Source organism: Thalia democratica, unplaced genomic scaffold, assembly GCF_965202585.1.
Source record: "Thalia democratica unplaced genomic scaffold, ktThaDemo2.hap1.1 HAP1_SCAFFOLD_252, whole genome shotgun sequence".
Taxonomy (NCBI): Eukaryota; Metazoa; Chordata; class Thaliacea; order Salpida; family Salpidae; genus Thalia; species Thalia democratica.
The window spans coordinates 81,928-95,045 of NW_028139366.1; the positions used below are offsets into that span (position 1 = coordinate 81,928).

At 34.0% G+C, this 13,118-nt stretch overlaps 1 protein-coding gene across 1 annotated transcript; it reads left to right on the forward strand.

Annotated features, from left to right (window-relative positions):
• Nucleotides 1–1,918: 1,918 nt before the first annotated feature.
• Nucleotides 1,919–12,170, forward strand: LOC145846017 (fibroblast growth factor receptor-like 1; the record flags this gene model as incomplete). The annotated part of the gene is made up of 9 exons (XM_082952982.1): nucleotides 1,919–2,023; nucleotides 2,244–2,317; nucleotides 3,000–3,134; nucleotides 3,879–4,034; nucleotides 7,002–7,040; nucleotides 7,647–7,767; nucleotides 8,178–8,347; nucleotides 11,500–11,723; nucleotides 12,026–12,170. Coding segments are annotated over exons 1-9 (1,141 nt in total), but the record flags the coding sequence as incomplete, so codon positions are not given.
• Nucleotides 12,171–13,118: the final 948 nt, after the last annotated feature.

The following is a 13,118-nucleotide window of genomic DNA, read 5'->3' on the forward strand; positions in this document are numbered from 1 at the left end:
TATTTCTATGGCTAGTTATTAAAAAAAATTCAATCAAACTAAAAATTCATAACGTTACCCAAAACTACTGATAAGCATGAACTCTAAATTTTAATTCAACCCTTGCTAACTGGTAAATACAATAATTATAAAGTCTAAAAAGAATACTATAAGATTATATTTGAAAATATACTATTACGCAGCAAGTTATATTTACTTAGTTTGTTGTGTCTTATGATGGTTTTAACCGAATGGTTTCAGATAAAATATTTCACCGTTCAGAATATAGTTTGAAAAAATATTAACTTAGAAGTGCTTTAGCTTTCAAAGTATTTTAGTTATTTTATTAGTTTTTCGAATATATAAGTTTTAGATTTAAAAAGGAAACTTTTTTGCGTTTTTTTGAAATACTTTAAAAAGATAAGTTTTGTGAAAGTTATATAAAACTTTAGAAGTTTAACATTAAAATAAATAAGATATATAAGTAATTTTTTTTTAAAGAACTGCTTCCGCAATAATCATTAGTATATTCAATTTAACATGAGTAATATTTAAAATTATCAGTAAAAATCTATCAACAACACTAGCACTTTGAGTGTTTTAAATGAAATAATTTTTAGAGCATTACAGTTCGTATATACTTTAAAGCCAAGTGTTTGAAAGTAATGGAAGTTTTAATTATAGTAACAACTTACTAAGTGTTTTGAATAAAAAAAAATTGTCTACAAGTTGCCACGGCTGTTAAAACAAAAACGGGTTACACAAAAAAGCAACAAAAAAAAAAAGTTACACGAAACGGCGCGACGACAAGCCCACCGATTCGAGAGAGCTAAAAGTATAAGAGAGAGAGAGAAAAAAAAGGTAGCTTCAAGAGAAACTTTGCGAGATTTGCGCTTTGATTCCGTGAAAAACATTTTGCCTGCTCGAAGCTCGTACGGTCCATCTCGGCGCTGCCAGATGAAACAGATTTAGCCCCGGGCTCAAGTCGAGGCTTTTAAGCACAAAGAAGCCGGCGACTCTCTGCTGTTTATTGAAGTTTTTGTGTTCAGTTCATTGGGCTTTTGTTGATCAGTTTTGTTGGTTTTTTGTTCTTATGTGTTTGAGAATGGGAGTCTGTTTAGAGAATAGTTTAAAACTTCAGGCTGTTTTTTAATTTATAATCAGTTTTTAGTTTATTTGTATAAGTATATACAGAATTAATAAGGAACCTAGTTTTGTTTACTTCACAGTTTTTTACATTGTTTTGTAAATAAATATTAAAAGTTTATACTTTTGTATGTTTCAAAAAATAATAATATTAAAGCAAGCAGCTTAAGTTTTTCATTCGCTTTTAAAAACCTTTTTCAAAACATTTTTGAGCATTTTTTATTAGACACGTGATATGTGCAGACAAGCTCGCGAGCAGATTAAAAAAAGTAACAATCATACAAAAGGAAAAAAAAAATGCAGCAGATTCTTTTTCAAACCTGAGCCAAAACAAGAATTGTTTGAATAAAAAATTACACGAAGGTATATGTAAACTGTGGGCAGGCCAACGATTCAGCCATGGGCATTGTTCGATTAAACAAACACGCATTTTGTTTGTTTTACACTGGTACAATGTTTACCAGACGTATTTGCTTTAAAAGTTTTATGCTTTATTATGCCAAAGTTTTATCATAAACAGCTCAGCCTGACGTTAATGGCAAAAAAATGTATAAGTTCTCATCATACACTTAGAACATTTCTTTAAGTTAAAAAAAAAGCATTTTAACAGTAAATTTTGAGTTCGAACTTATTTAATAAAGTTATTTTTGATATGAAAAATTCAAAATGTAAAAGATTACTTTGTGTTTTAACTTTTTACATAACAAACTAAGTGTTTAGTTTACAAAGCTAACAACTAGAACAAAAGAGTTCTTGAAAGCAACACTCAACTTAACTGTTTATTTTAACATTTAGATTTTAATTCGAAATGAGCTATTAACATGGCATTTGAAAATACTTCCAAAACCAAAGAAGCCTGTTGCAATGGCACAAAAAGAATAAAAACATATAAAAAAGGGTTTGTATATTTATATAACACTAATTTAAAACTTAGCAATTTGATTATATTTTAAATAACACTAAATATCAGCTTTAGCTTTGTATGTTGAAGAACAATTTAAACAAAAATTTAAAGTATACCCACTGAACTAAATAGAATTAAACTTAATTACAAAATTTAAGAATTTTTCAAAAATAAATATATGATTTATTGTTTTAAATAACTAATTATATCGCAGATACAATATGCAATTTACAAAGCTCATTGTCATATTCGCTGCATTCTTTTTCAACACTCTCAACGCCACATACGGTTTGTTTTTACATTTACTACTTAAAAAACAGTACAACTAGAATTATTTAAAGCGCTTAATATTCATACTACTTGTTTCGCACAACTTAAAAACACTATAGCTTCAATAAATGTTCATACTCATTAAAAGTCACGAGTTTAAACTGTCTTGGAATGTGTGACAATATCACATGACTACTAATCAAATTCAGTGTGTTTGTATGAGCTCTGTTGAAGTTTCGCTTTGTTAATTACTTGAAAGCAATGTTGCAAGCTGCAGCGAGTAATCAGCCTCAAATCGCATTCACCCTCAGCAACGAGTTGCGCCCAAAACAAATTTTCAAAGGGCGAGCGTGGCCGGCGCAAACAAAATTTATTATTACTACCAACACGGATTATCATAATGTGAGATCTGAGCAGGGCAACTCTCGTTTGTGTTTTTTATATGTTTTACATGTGTATGTGTACAGAAACGTAAGATTTTGTACAAACACACCGGATGAAAGGTCAAAATAAAGAAAGCAAAGATAACGTTATCCACTTGTGCATGGTGAACAAATAAACACTTGTGCTTGCATAGTTACAATTGAGTTAGAATTAAAGTTTTGTTAAAACTTAAAACAAGCTAAACAGCGGCGTTTATTATTGTCGTCTTTAACTGTTTATGCATACAAACCACTAAGATTTGAAAAACTCTTTTCAGCCGGACGAGGTCGTCCTCCGCAGATGAAAGAGGACAAGCTGATCAGGTTGCAGGTGGAGGAGGGGGAGCAGGAAGTGGTGGTTCCCTGCAAGGCCAGGAGGTTGAACGAGAGGCACGTCGAGTGGTACAAGGACGGTGGGTTTTGTTTGAAACTAGAAACCTTTTCGATTATTTTGAATATTTTTTTTTAGTTTTTTTTATTAGTTTACGAACTGACGATAAAACAAGTCACTGATGAAAAAGCAACTTTTCACATAGTTTCAAAAAATGTTTTTCCCACCAAACTCACCTGTTCCTGATCAAACACTTTAAACGTGTGTGGTGAAACGCACTCGATCCGGCCGGAAACTGCGCGCGGCTGTTCGATCTTAACATAAGTCACCTTCGCCTACTTAGCCTCCACAGTTTTGACGAATCGCTTTTAAATTGAAGCGAGCGAGAAAGGCGCTGTGGTGCGCGGATCGCGAGGCGAACGAGAGAGAGAGTTGGCAGGGCGCTGATGGAAGCGCGGCTCTCCAACCATGAAAGTGACGGCGGTGGACGTTGGACCGTCCGGCTGATTAACAACCCCCAGTGCGCATTCTTATCACGTGGGCTGCGAAGCGGAAACTTTTTGTTTGTTGTGCCTTTTGCTTTCGCCTTGCCTTGTGATTTCGAGAATCGTTTGAAGTTTCTGATGCGCGCCTCGCATAGAGCCTTTAAGCTTGTTTTTTGAAGCAACTTTCAAAATGTTTTTTTGTTTTTGCCTTTTTTAAGTGTTTCGTATCCATAAAAAGTAAATATTTTACGACAAGGTAATTGGAAGGTGAAATGTTTAAACTATTTTGAGTTTACTGTTATAGTTTTTTTTTCTTGTTATTCATAATAATATTTTCGCAGGCATCTATTTGGACAGTTCTTTTTCATATTACAAAATGGGTAAATCAGAGCTGAAAATAAAGCAAGTTAGACCTCAAGATCACGGGATTTTTATGTGTTATGTCACAAATGGATATGGAACGAGCAGCTTGCAAATACTGGTCGAAGTTTCTCCAAGTATGTTAACTTTACGTTTTTATCGTTAATTCAATAAAGCTTAAAGTTTACTACTATGATGTTATACACATTTTTAAACTTTGGAATTTAAAAACAGTATAAGTATTAAGATTATAACGTTAAGAGTCAAAAAAAAACACCAAGTTTGTTTACATGCACATATTTACACTGAATAAAAAAACTAGTTTACTGTCTCCAAGTGTTTTTGTTGTTAGCCACTTCGAGCAAACATGTGAGGAAAACACTGCGGTCCGACGAGAGTTTCAAACCCGTTCACTCATCCCGCTAATTAGCAGTCTTTTGACAACGCATCTTTGAAAACTCTCCGAAGCTTACTTTGCATGTAGTGGAAAGGCGCAGAAAAACAATCAGCGCAAAAACAATCGGCCCGTAGTAATCCCATTGTGCGCTGGTGAAATTTGAAAAGAAGCGCAAAACACTGGAGGCAGAGGAGTTGTGCGTTGTTGAGTCGAGCAGGTGTAGAACAATGAGCGTCGTCATTGGTCAACTTAATTATCCCTACACACACAGCGCCTAATGAACAAGTGGGGGGGCACAATGGGCGCGCGGACAGCTTTTAATAATGGCGAGTGCCACTCAAGTGCCCTTGTTACCAGCAACACACAAGCCTGTGTGCGTGCAGTGAAAAACGGTACAAAACGCTGTGACTTGTAGCTGCTGCCTTTCCCACACACTGTGCCTGTTGTTTTTACAATTTTTTGTTACACTTTTGCCTCATGTGTGTGGACCTGGCTGGTGAATGTTTGTGCAGGGTTTAACCTACTTAACGCACCGGTCGTGTTTTACGTGATTCAATTTTTTTTTCGAGTGCTGAGTAAGCCTTTTGAAAGTTGAGTACACTTCCTGAGTTTTCAACAAGCAATTGTTTAAACAAGTTTGTTGTGCTTTCATTAAGCTCAGAGCAAAACTGTTTTAATTTTCAATTATGTTTTAAGTTTTTTTAGTTATAAATGTATTTATACATCTAAACATGAATAATAAGAAACTGTTATTTGTTTTTGAATTAAAAAAAGTCGTATACATAAAATTACAATAAAGTTATCAACTTTTTATGCTTGCTAATTTAAATTTAAACTATAGTTTTTTTTTCATTAGCACGGCAAGACTAAACGTCAATGGCAAAACCTTTTAGGGTAAATTATGAATTGATTTTCTTTCGCGATAAAATGTATCGTTAAACGTCGGCTAAAAATCAACATGCTGTCTCATTTCCACTGCAGCCAGTGACAGTTTTGCGAGCTTTTTCGTGAGATCACAGCCGTGTTTGCTTTACTTTTATGCCAAGGCAAACACACGCAAGAGAGAGACACAGAGACGGAAGTTTGAAAGTTTCGAAGGCTTTGCCACTTAGCGTCCGATGAGATTACAAGCGACTTGTGAAAGTCATTGAGATTGATGGCGGGCTTGCTGGAAACGCTTCGCTCGCATTTTCCCGTCGCAACCCCGATCGTTTGAAAGTGAGAAAAAGCAAAACTTTGTTTGTCAACTGAGCGCGATTACTTTTTACAACTGAAACAACGATCGGCAAGCGTGTATTTTCACACACGCGAACAACACAAAGCTACCGAAAAACACGTTGAGCGCAAATAATTTGTTTGCTCGAAACCATCTTTGCGCGGCGCGCAGCTTTTAACAGCCTCAATATTTAATGCGCGAGGCAGCGAAACAGCGTGTTTGTTTTTGTTCGGCGCGCTAATGTGATTTCAACGACTGGCACTTCTGATGATCTGCTGCTGCTGCTGATGATGATGATGATGCAGATGTTGCTCATCGAGATCAGAATTAACAGATAAAGCCGAACGAGAAGATGGTGCTGCCAGATAAAAGGCCGTCGGGCCGCTCGCAAAAAAAGTAAACTTTGAGCGAGAAGCGCTAAAAGTGCTGGCTTGTCTCTTTTTTTCTTGATGTTAAATCTTAAAAAAGGGGGATGTTTGAGTTAAATGAAAGCGGCGTCGCTTTATTGAACCCCTTTCGCTAAACAAACATTTGAGCCGAGTGAGGGACCACTATCGGAGCTGAGCATCGTAAAGATAACGATTTTTTTTTCATTACACACTCATGAGATTAAAAGCCTCAGTGTGTGTAAGTGGCTTGAACTGGCGGAGTTACAAAAGCTTAAAGATAAAAAAAAGTATGATAAAGCTGTTGCAAAAAGTAGTCGAACAACAATTAGCAAAACATCAAGGTGCCGGAAAAAATAAATTTTTATTAAGCTTGTAAACTTCAATAACAAATTGAATTAGTCATGAGACTAGTTGTGATAAGCAATAGTTATGTTTTGATATGTTTGATTTGTTTTGAAAAAAGTACATAAAGTTGTTTTTGGATTGTGTATTTAAACCGCGATAAGAAAAACAAGTTGTTTAATATTTTGTAGGAGTGAAACAAGCTTGAAAACAGCTAAATAGCTACTTAGTTTAAAATAAATTTGCTTAAGTTGTGTTTTACAATTCTGCATGACTAACCGAAAAAAAATTAAAGAACTTAAAAACAATCAACCGAATTCCAATAAAACAAAATTCAGTGGAAATTTCAAAACTAAAACTTCTCGCTCTATTCGCTTCATGACATTCATCCGGATTTGCGTGACGTAGTGATCGCGCGCTTCCGTTGCTAACGAGGCCGTTGTCAAGTGACGTCATGCGTAGGTGCCGCTGAATAAGCTGTTCGTATTTTGTTTTCGCGAAGTCACGTCGCCGCGACTCGGAGCGCTTTTGTGAGAAGTCTGTCGCCGCAGAAAGACCCAAGTTAATTTTGGCGACATTTCAATTTCCGCTGCGGGGTTTAGTGACGAATGACGCTTGTGAAGATGTCGTCGTGATTGGTTGTTCGAAAAATTTACAATGAAGTTGTTGATGCTTTTTGATTTAATGCTATACATATTTGTATGTCTACTTTGATAGCTTTTCGTTTTAAATAACAACTAATATATTGTTACATTTACAGAAAAACATGGTGATCATCAAAAAGAAAAACTAAATCTGAGTAAGTTTGATTTTTTTAAAAACTATTAGAAAAATTTACATAACTTTGCATTTGATAATGTTTTAATGTGTTATTTCGTTTTTGTTTTTTGCTACAACTTACTTTTCGAACATTAAAAGTTAAGCTTTTGTTCTACTTTGTAAAACTTCAGGTAAGTATTTCTTTGCACGGTATGGCTTTAATTTTACTAGGCTTTTCTCATAGTATTCTATTACAAGTAATCCTATAAAAACGCTATCAAGTAGCATTTATTTTTGTAAAAAGCTCTGAAATAAAAAAGTGATAAAATTTCATCACGCATACAAAAGCAGTCAAACAGTTGTTTTTACAAAACAAAAACTACAATTTACTACTAATTATTTGAACTTCTTGGCAGGCTTTAAACCTAAAAAGCATTTTTTTGTTTTTATTCTTAAACAGCATGTGTATAATGCTACTTAATTATTTCAAGGTGTTTCAACCCCTTAAAAGTTTTGTTTTTTATTAAATTCTAATAAAAATCTACATATCTATCTAAGCTGGATAATAGTTTTATATTCATTAATTACATGTTAGTATCAGTTTTTTTCCTTTATATATGTTTTAAAATTTACAACCTTTCTTCAGAGAGACGGCCTTACTTTTCCGAGCCTCGTAAAATGAGAAACCCGACAATTCTGAAGGAAGAGGGGTCCACTGTGAAGCTTTATTGTAGAGCAAAAGGCAGCCCCGACCCTCATATAACTTGGTAAGTGAATAAAAACTTAATAGTCAAGAAAGCAGTGTAGCAAGCCACTTATTAAACGATTTTTCTTATCTGCCGGTTTTTAAAGCCAAAATTGCACGTATATCTTTATTTGATTGATAGTTTTTCACGAAATTAACCTTCACTTTAGCGATAGATATCTTGCGACTCGCTAAATTTTCGAATTTTTCAAGGTAATTACAATATTTGTATTTCAGGCTAATGACATTTTTATTCTTATTTTTTCTAAGTTTTGGTTCTGATTAAAGTCATTTGCTAAATTGAAAAATGAGATAAATCAAACAAAGTATGCTTTCAAATAAATCCTTGGGTTTTATTGTTTGAAAAAAAAATCTTTCAAAAAGTAGCTTTATAACTTTTCAATCTTCGACTAACGTGACGAATTACAACAGGTTTAAGGACGGAAACGTTACCAAGTCAACCGGAACGCCGCACAGTTTCGACGGGGACCAATGGGTGCTGGTCGTGAAGGACCTGGTCCACGAGGACGGCGGCTTTTACACGTGCCAGGTGAAAAATTCCGCGGGAAAAATCAGCTTCCGGTACAAGCTGAACGTTTACAGTGAGTTTCGAACGTTTGCTTTTAATTTTTGCCAATCGACAAGTTTGTTTGAACTCTAAAATCACATTTTACTCTATCTGTTGCAAAGCTGCATGCAAATGACCTGTCGAATTTATTATTTTTATTGAAGATTAAGCATATTTTTATCGGAACTAACATCGAATGTTACAACGTTTATCGGCAAAATCTAATGTTAAGTTTATTAAAACTTACTTTATCAGCCTATTGGCTTTTGCCTATTTATTTTCGAACTACTTTTATTTATTAGTTAAATGAAAAGTTGTAACATACTACAATTTTGCTTAGCTAAAAAAAACTAAGCTAAAGCTTAAAATTAATATCATAACTCATTTCTTAAAATTTCATCATGATTTGTTTCCTAACTTAGCAAAAACTAAATATTACGTACTATCATACAAATTATGTACTTCTACAAACTAAAAAGTAGCATTTTTTTAAAGAAGTTTTTTTCAAGTTTATTTTGAAATTCAAATACTTTACTAAGGAATCGATTTAAATGAATTTGGTTAAGTTTTCTTATTGACCTAAATATTTTTTTCGTAAGTATAAAAACATGCAAAAAACCTAAATGAAGTAAGTTTTAAGTAATCTTTCCAAGTAAGTTTCTTAACAGCAGATTAAAGCATCGTGTTGTTATTCTTGAGCACCGTTTAAGCTTATTAATCCAAACACATCGGTTCAAGTTTTCAGAGTTAATTTAAAAACGATCAATCACATCGCGTTTTCTTTATTACACAAAGTTCTAATTTTAGGTGCTTAAAAATTTTAATTGCAAAGCTAATTGCGGAAATCATCACAGGCGAAGTCAAAGCTAAAGGTTGAGTTTAAGATGGCGAGCTTGAGATAGTCAGGGGCGTATCGGAAAATGACAAAACAAACAGAAAGTCGAAATTAAAACTTTCAGATCAGATATGGCGGTGATTTAGTGAAGAGAAAAGTCCCTCGATTACATCTCCTTCTGCCGATGTGAAGACTCTCTCTCCGGTTTATCTGATCTCTCGGTGATCCGTCGCGCTGATACTTTATCTGCAAATTCGAAAATTGTCCCTATCCGACGAGATGCCCCGGGGTGCTTTTTCTGTGTTTCAGCCACTTTTGTTGAGGTTCGAATATCCGGCTGCTTTGCTGGAAGCTCTCTGAAAATTGATATGTGTTTTTTGATATCGTGTTTCATTTAAAAGGTGGACGACTCGACTTCTATTTTTCTTTTCGATTATTATCAGCAGTTGTTGTTGTGCTGGTTTTAATGAAACTTTTACAAGAAAGTTCTAAAGTTCGAAATTCATAGTTTACGATATGAAGTTTATCATATCGCAAAGTGAGTTATTTTGATTTACTTTGTTTTTTTTCCGGTCTAAAATAAAGCCAATTTACTTATCAATAAATCTAAATGACGGGTTTGGATAAAAATTACAACTTAATAATTTTCTACTTAAGTTTGCGGTTTCGTTTGACTCATAAATTGCCGATTTTCATTGTAAGCGTAAACCGATAAACTTAATAGCTTTGATATCGGGATTATTTGTTCAAATTTAATTCAAATTTAAAATACTCATCTTCATTCACAATATATTGATAAAGGTAAAAAAGTTTCGTTCGAAGAAAATTATATTGATCAAGCCTTGTTAAACGTTTTTTTATAAAATTTTAACTAAAAAAAAACTAACTTAACCACAAAAAAACTTTCACAAAAGCCGTTTTATCTTATTAGAAATACCGATAAAGCTGTTAAAACGAAATGTCAGTAGAGCTGTCGTGAAAAATCAATTTAAGTTGGACGTGTGACAGCAAAGCAGAAGCAGCGAGAAAGTGACAGTTTTGCAGCAAGGTCAAACAGAAATGTTAGAAAAGAAAACAAAAAAGCACAAAATTAACCAGATTAGCAGAAGCAACAAATAAAAAGTGACCGCAACGAAAACACGACGGTTTTTCAGAAAAAAAATTTCCTTTGAAGTTCGCCGCCCGCCTCCGTGTCCTACATTCGCCTTTTGTTTATCTGCTTTTTTTCGGCGGCCTTTTCCTTTCATCTCTTCCATTCCGCCGCTTGAGAGTTAAACTGCGGCACTTGCTTCGCGGTGTCAGAAAAAAAAATCGCACGCGCTTGTGAACTAGATCCGCGAGTTTTACTTTTTCCTTGAAACGAACGCGAAAGCGCAGATCAAAAGGAACAGCTTGCTTGTGGCCAAACAAACTTACATAAATTATCTGGTTCGCGTACGAGCCTTCTGTTCTCTTGTTGTTTTCGTTTCGTCTGGCTTTCGGACCGAACGATGTTTGCGACGAAAAAAAACTACAACTTTAAAAACACGGTTGCGACATCAAAAAAAAAACTTTTTTATTTTGGACTCCTGCGTTTTACTTTACAAGCCGAAACACCGACATCGGTCACGTCACCATCGAAGCCACTTAAGGTTTGCTGTTAAAACGACGTTTGCGACGTGTTTTAACGAGTTGTTTTCATGTAAGGCGCAGCTGCACGGAAAATTACTCCCGCCAGCTCGTGTCTCAACAAACCTGCGAGCAGTGCGGATAAATTCAACGAACTGTTTTCGAGCTGTGTGTCGTAAGCGTAATTTAAACAGTTGCAGACGTTGGTAGAAGGTAAAGTTTCGGCTGGAAAGTCCAGACGGTTGATTAAAAAAATATGTATTGTTCTAAAAATAAAAACATGGAAGGAATTTTTCATTAGCGACATTTGACAACATTAGCATACCTAAATTAAGTTTATTAAAGTATGGAAGAAATTTTGTAAAAACTTTTGCATCTATCAAAACTTTTTCATGGACTACTTCTTATCAAAGCATAGTCGTAAAATAACGGCATGCTTAATTTACTAGTTGAGAATACTTCATATTTTAATGTCTTAAATCATTAAAAAGAAATTGAAGTTAGTATTAAAAGTACTGTGCTTATAAAAGTGTTTTATTTTAAGTATAGTCCTTTTAAATAGTTTATCGTTAAAGAAAAAGTTAACTCAAACTTTTTAAATGACTTAAAATTATATTAGACAAAATTTAGTCGCTGTAAAATTTTGAAAAGCTTTTAAGTAAGATATAAATATACAATGTTTTTCAACATTACTCAATTTCAATTAAAAATTTTTATTATTTATATTATACTTATTTTCACAGCAACCCACGTGGACAACCAGCCGTCCATCATCGATTACTCGCGGGGAAACACCACCGTGTACGAAGGGGACCAAGTATCCCTCCACTGCACCGTCGAGTCCAAGCCCACCCCGCCCGAGCTCAAGTGGGTCAGGCAGATCCACCCCTCGCAGCGGGGTAAATACCCGGAAGAGAAAATAATATACCATAACGAGAACTACTACATATTCCTTCCGTTGCAACCTGTGAGTATTAACTATGTAGTTTTGTTGTAAAAAATTAAAAAAATTCTTGAAATATTTTTCATGAGAGGCAAAAAAATATTCTGTATACCTTGTAAATGACAAGACCATATTTAATTTTTCGTTAAGCTACTTTTTATACATTTTAAACATTTTGAAAAGTAATTTAGGAAAATTTACGCATATTAACATATTTATATTTATAAAGATGTCTAACTCAAGCAACTCGTCATAACCTAAAATTTATAAAACAACTAAAAAACCAAACTTTTATAACACAAACTAACTAACCATTTTTGTACCAGATGAACTACCGAGGCAAGTCGCAGTACCTGACCAAGTACACGATCATGAACAGCAGAAGGGGTGTGGACAGTGGGGTTTACATTTGCCTCGCCATGACAACCGGGGGGTGGACTTTCAAGGAAATAACCGTCAATGTCCTTCCTCGTTAGTACTTCTATATTTTATACACTCCTAATTGTAGTTCTGCATGTCATAAAATGTTTTATTTATTTGAAAAATAACGGCTTAAATTACATATCACATTCATGACATCTGAAATAAGACTAAGTTTGTAAAAGCATTGATTTCAAAAAAATGAAGCTTATAGTTTTTAAGTTAATTTTTATGTTTTTTAACTAATACAACAACAATATTACTCAAGTTAAAACACTTATACTTGAAGTTTTCAATTCAAAAAGCATTTAAAGTTCAAACTAATAATAAAAAAAAAAGATAAATAAATTGTAACCAAAAAATAAAGCAAAAATTATTTGAACAAACTAAAAAAAATGTATTTAAAAGGTTGTTTTGGTTATCAAATTAGCTTAGCCATTTACGGTAACTTTTGACAAGCAAGTGTTAAAAATGACCTTCAATTAGTTACGACTCAACAAAGGCGATAGCTGCGCTTTCTCGCGCACTGCTGTTTGGTTTAAAGGCACGCTCTGTTTTTTCAGCCACAAAAGTAATTGTCACAAGATTTTTGTGTTTTTTTGTTTATATTTGCCTTTTGTGTTCGGCGTCCGCGGCACAATGAAATTGTTGAAAACTGAAAAAACACGATGTGGTCGTTGGGTTTAAATAATCCAACACTACAATAAACCCTTTTGATAGTAAACTCAATTTTTATTACATTGTAAAAAATGTATTGAAAAACCGTTTATCATTCGGGTTTACTTAACCCATACAGAGTAGCTTATGCTTGGAAACGATTTCAGCTGTGAAAACTACTGTTTTATCGAGCTGTCACCTATTTTACTTTTTAAAAGTAGGTGGAAGTGCAAATAATAAATCTTACAAAGTATCTGTCACTATTGCAGCAGAAAAAATATTAATAGCTTTGTCCGTCTTTTAAACTGGCTTTTAACAGATAAAAATTTAACCTGTTAATTG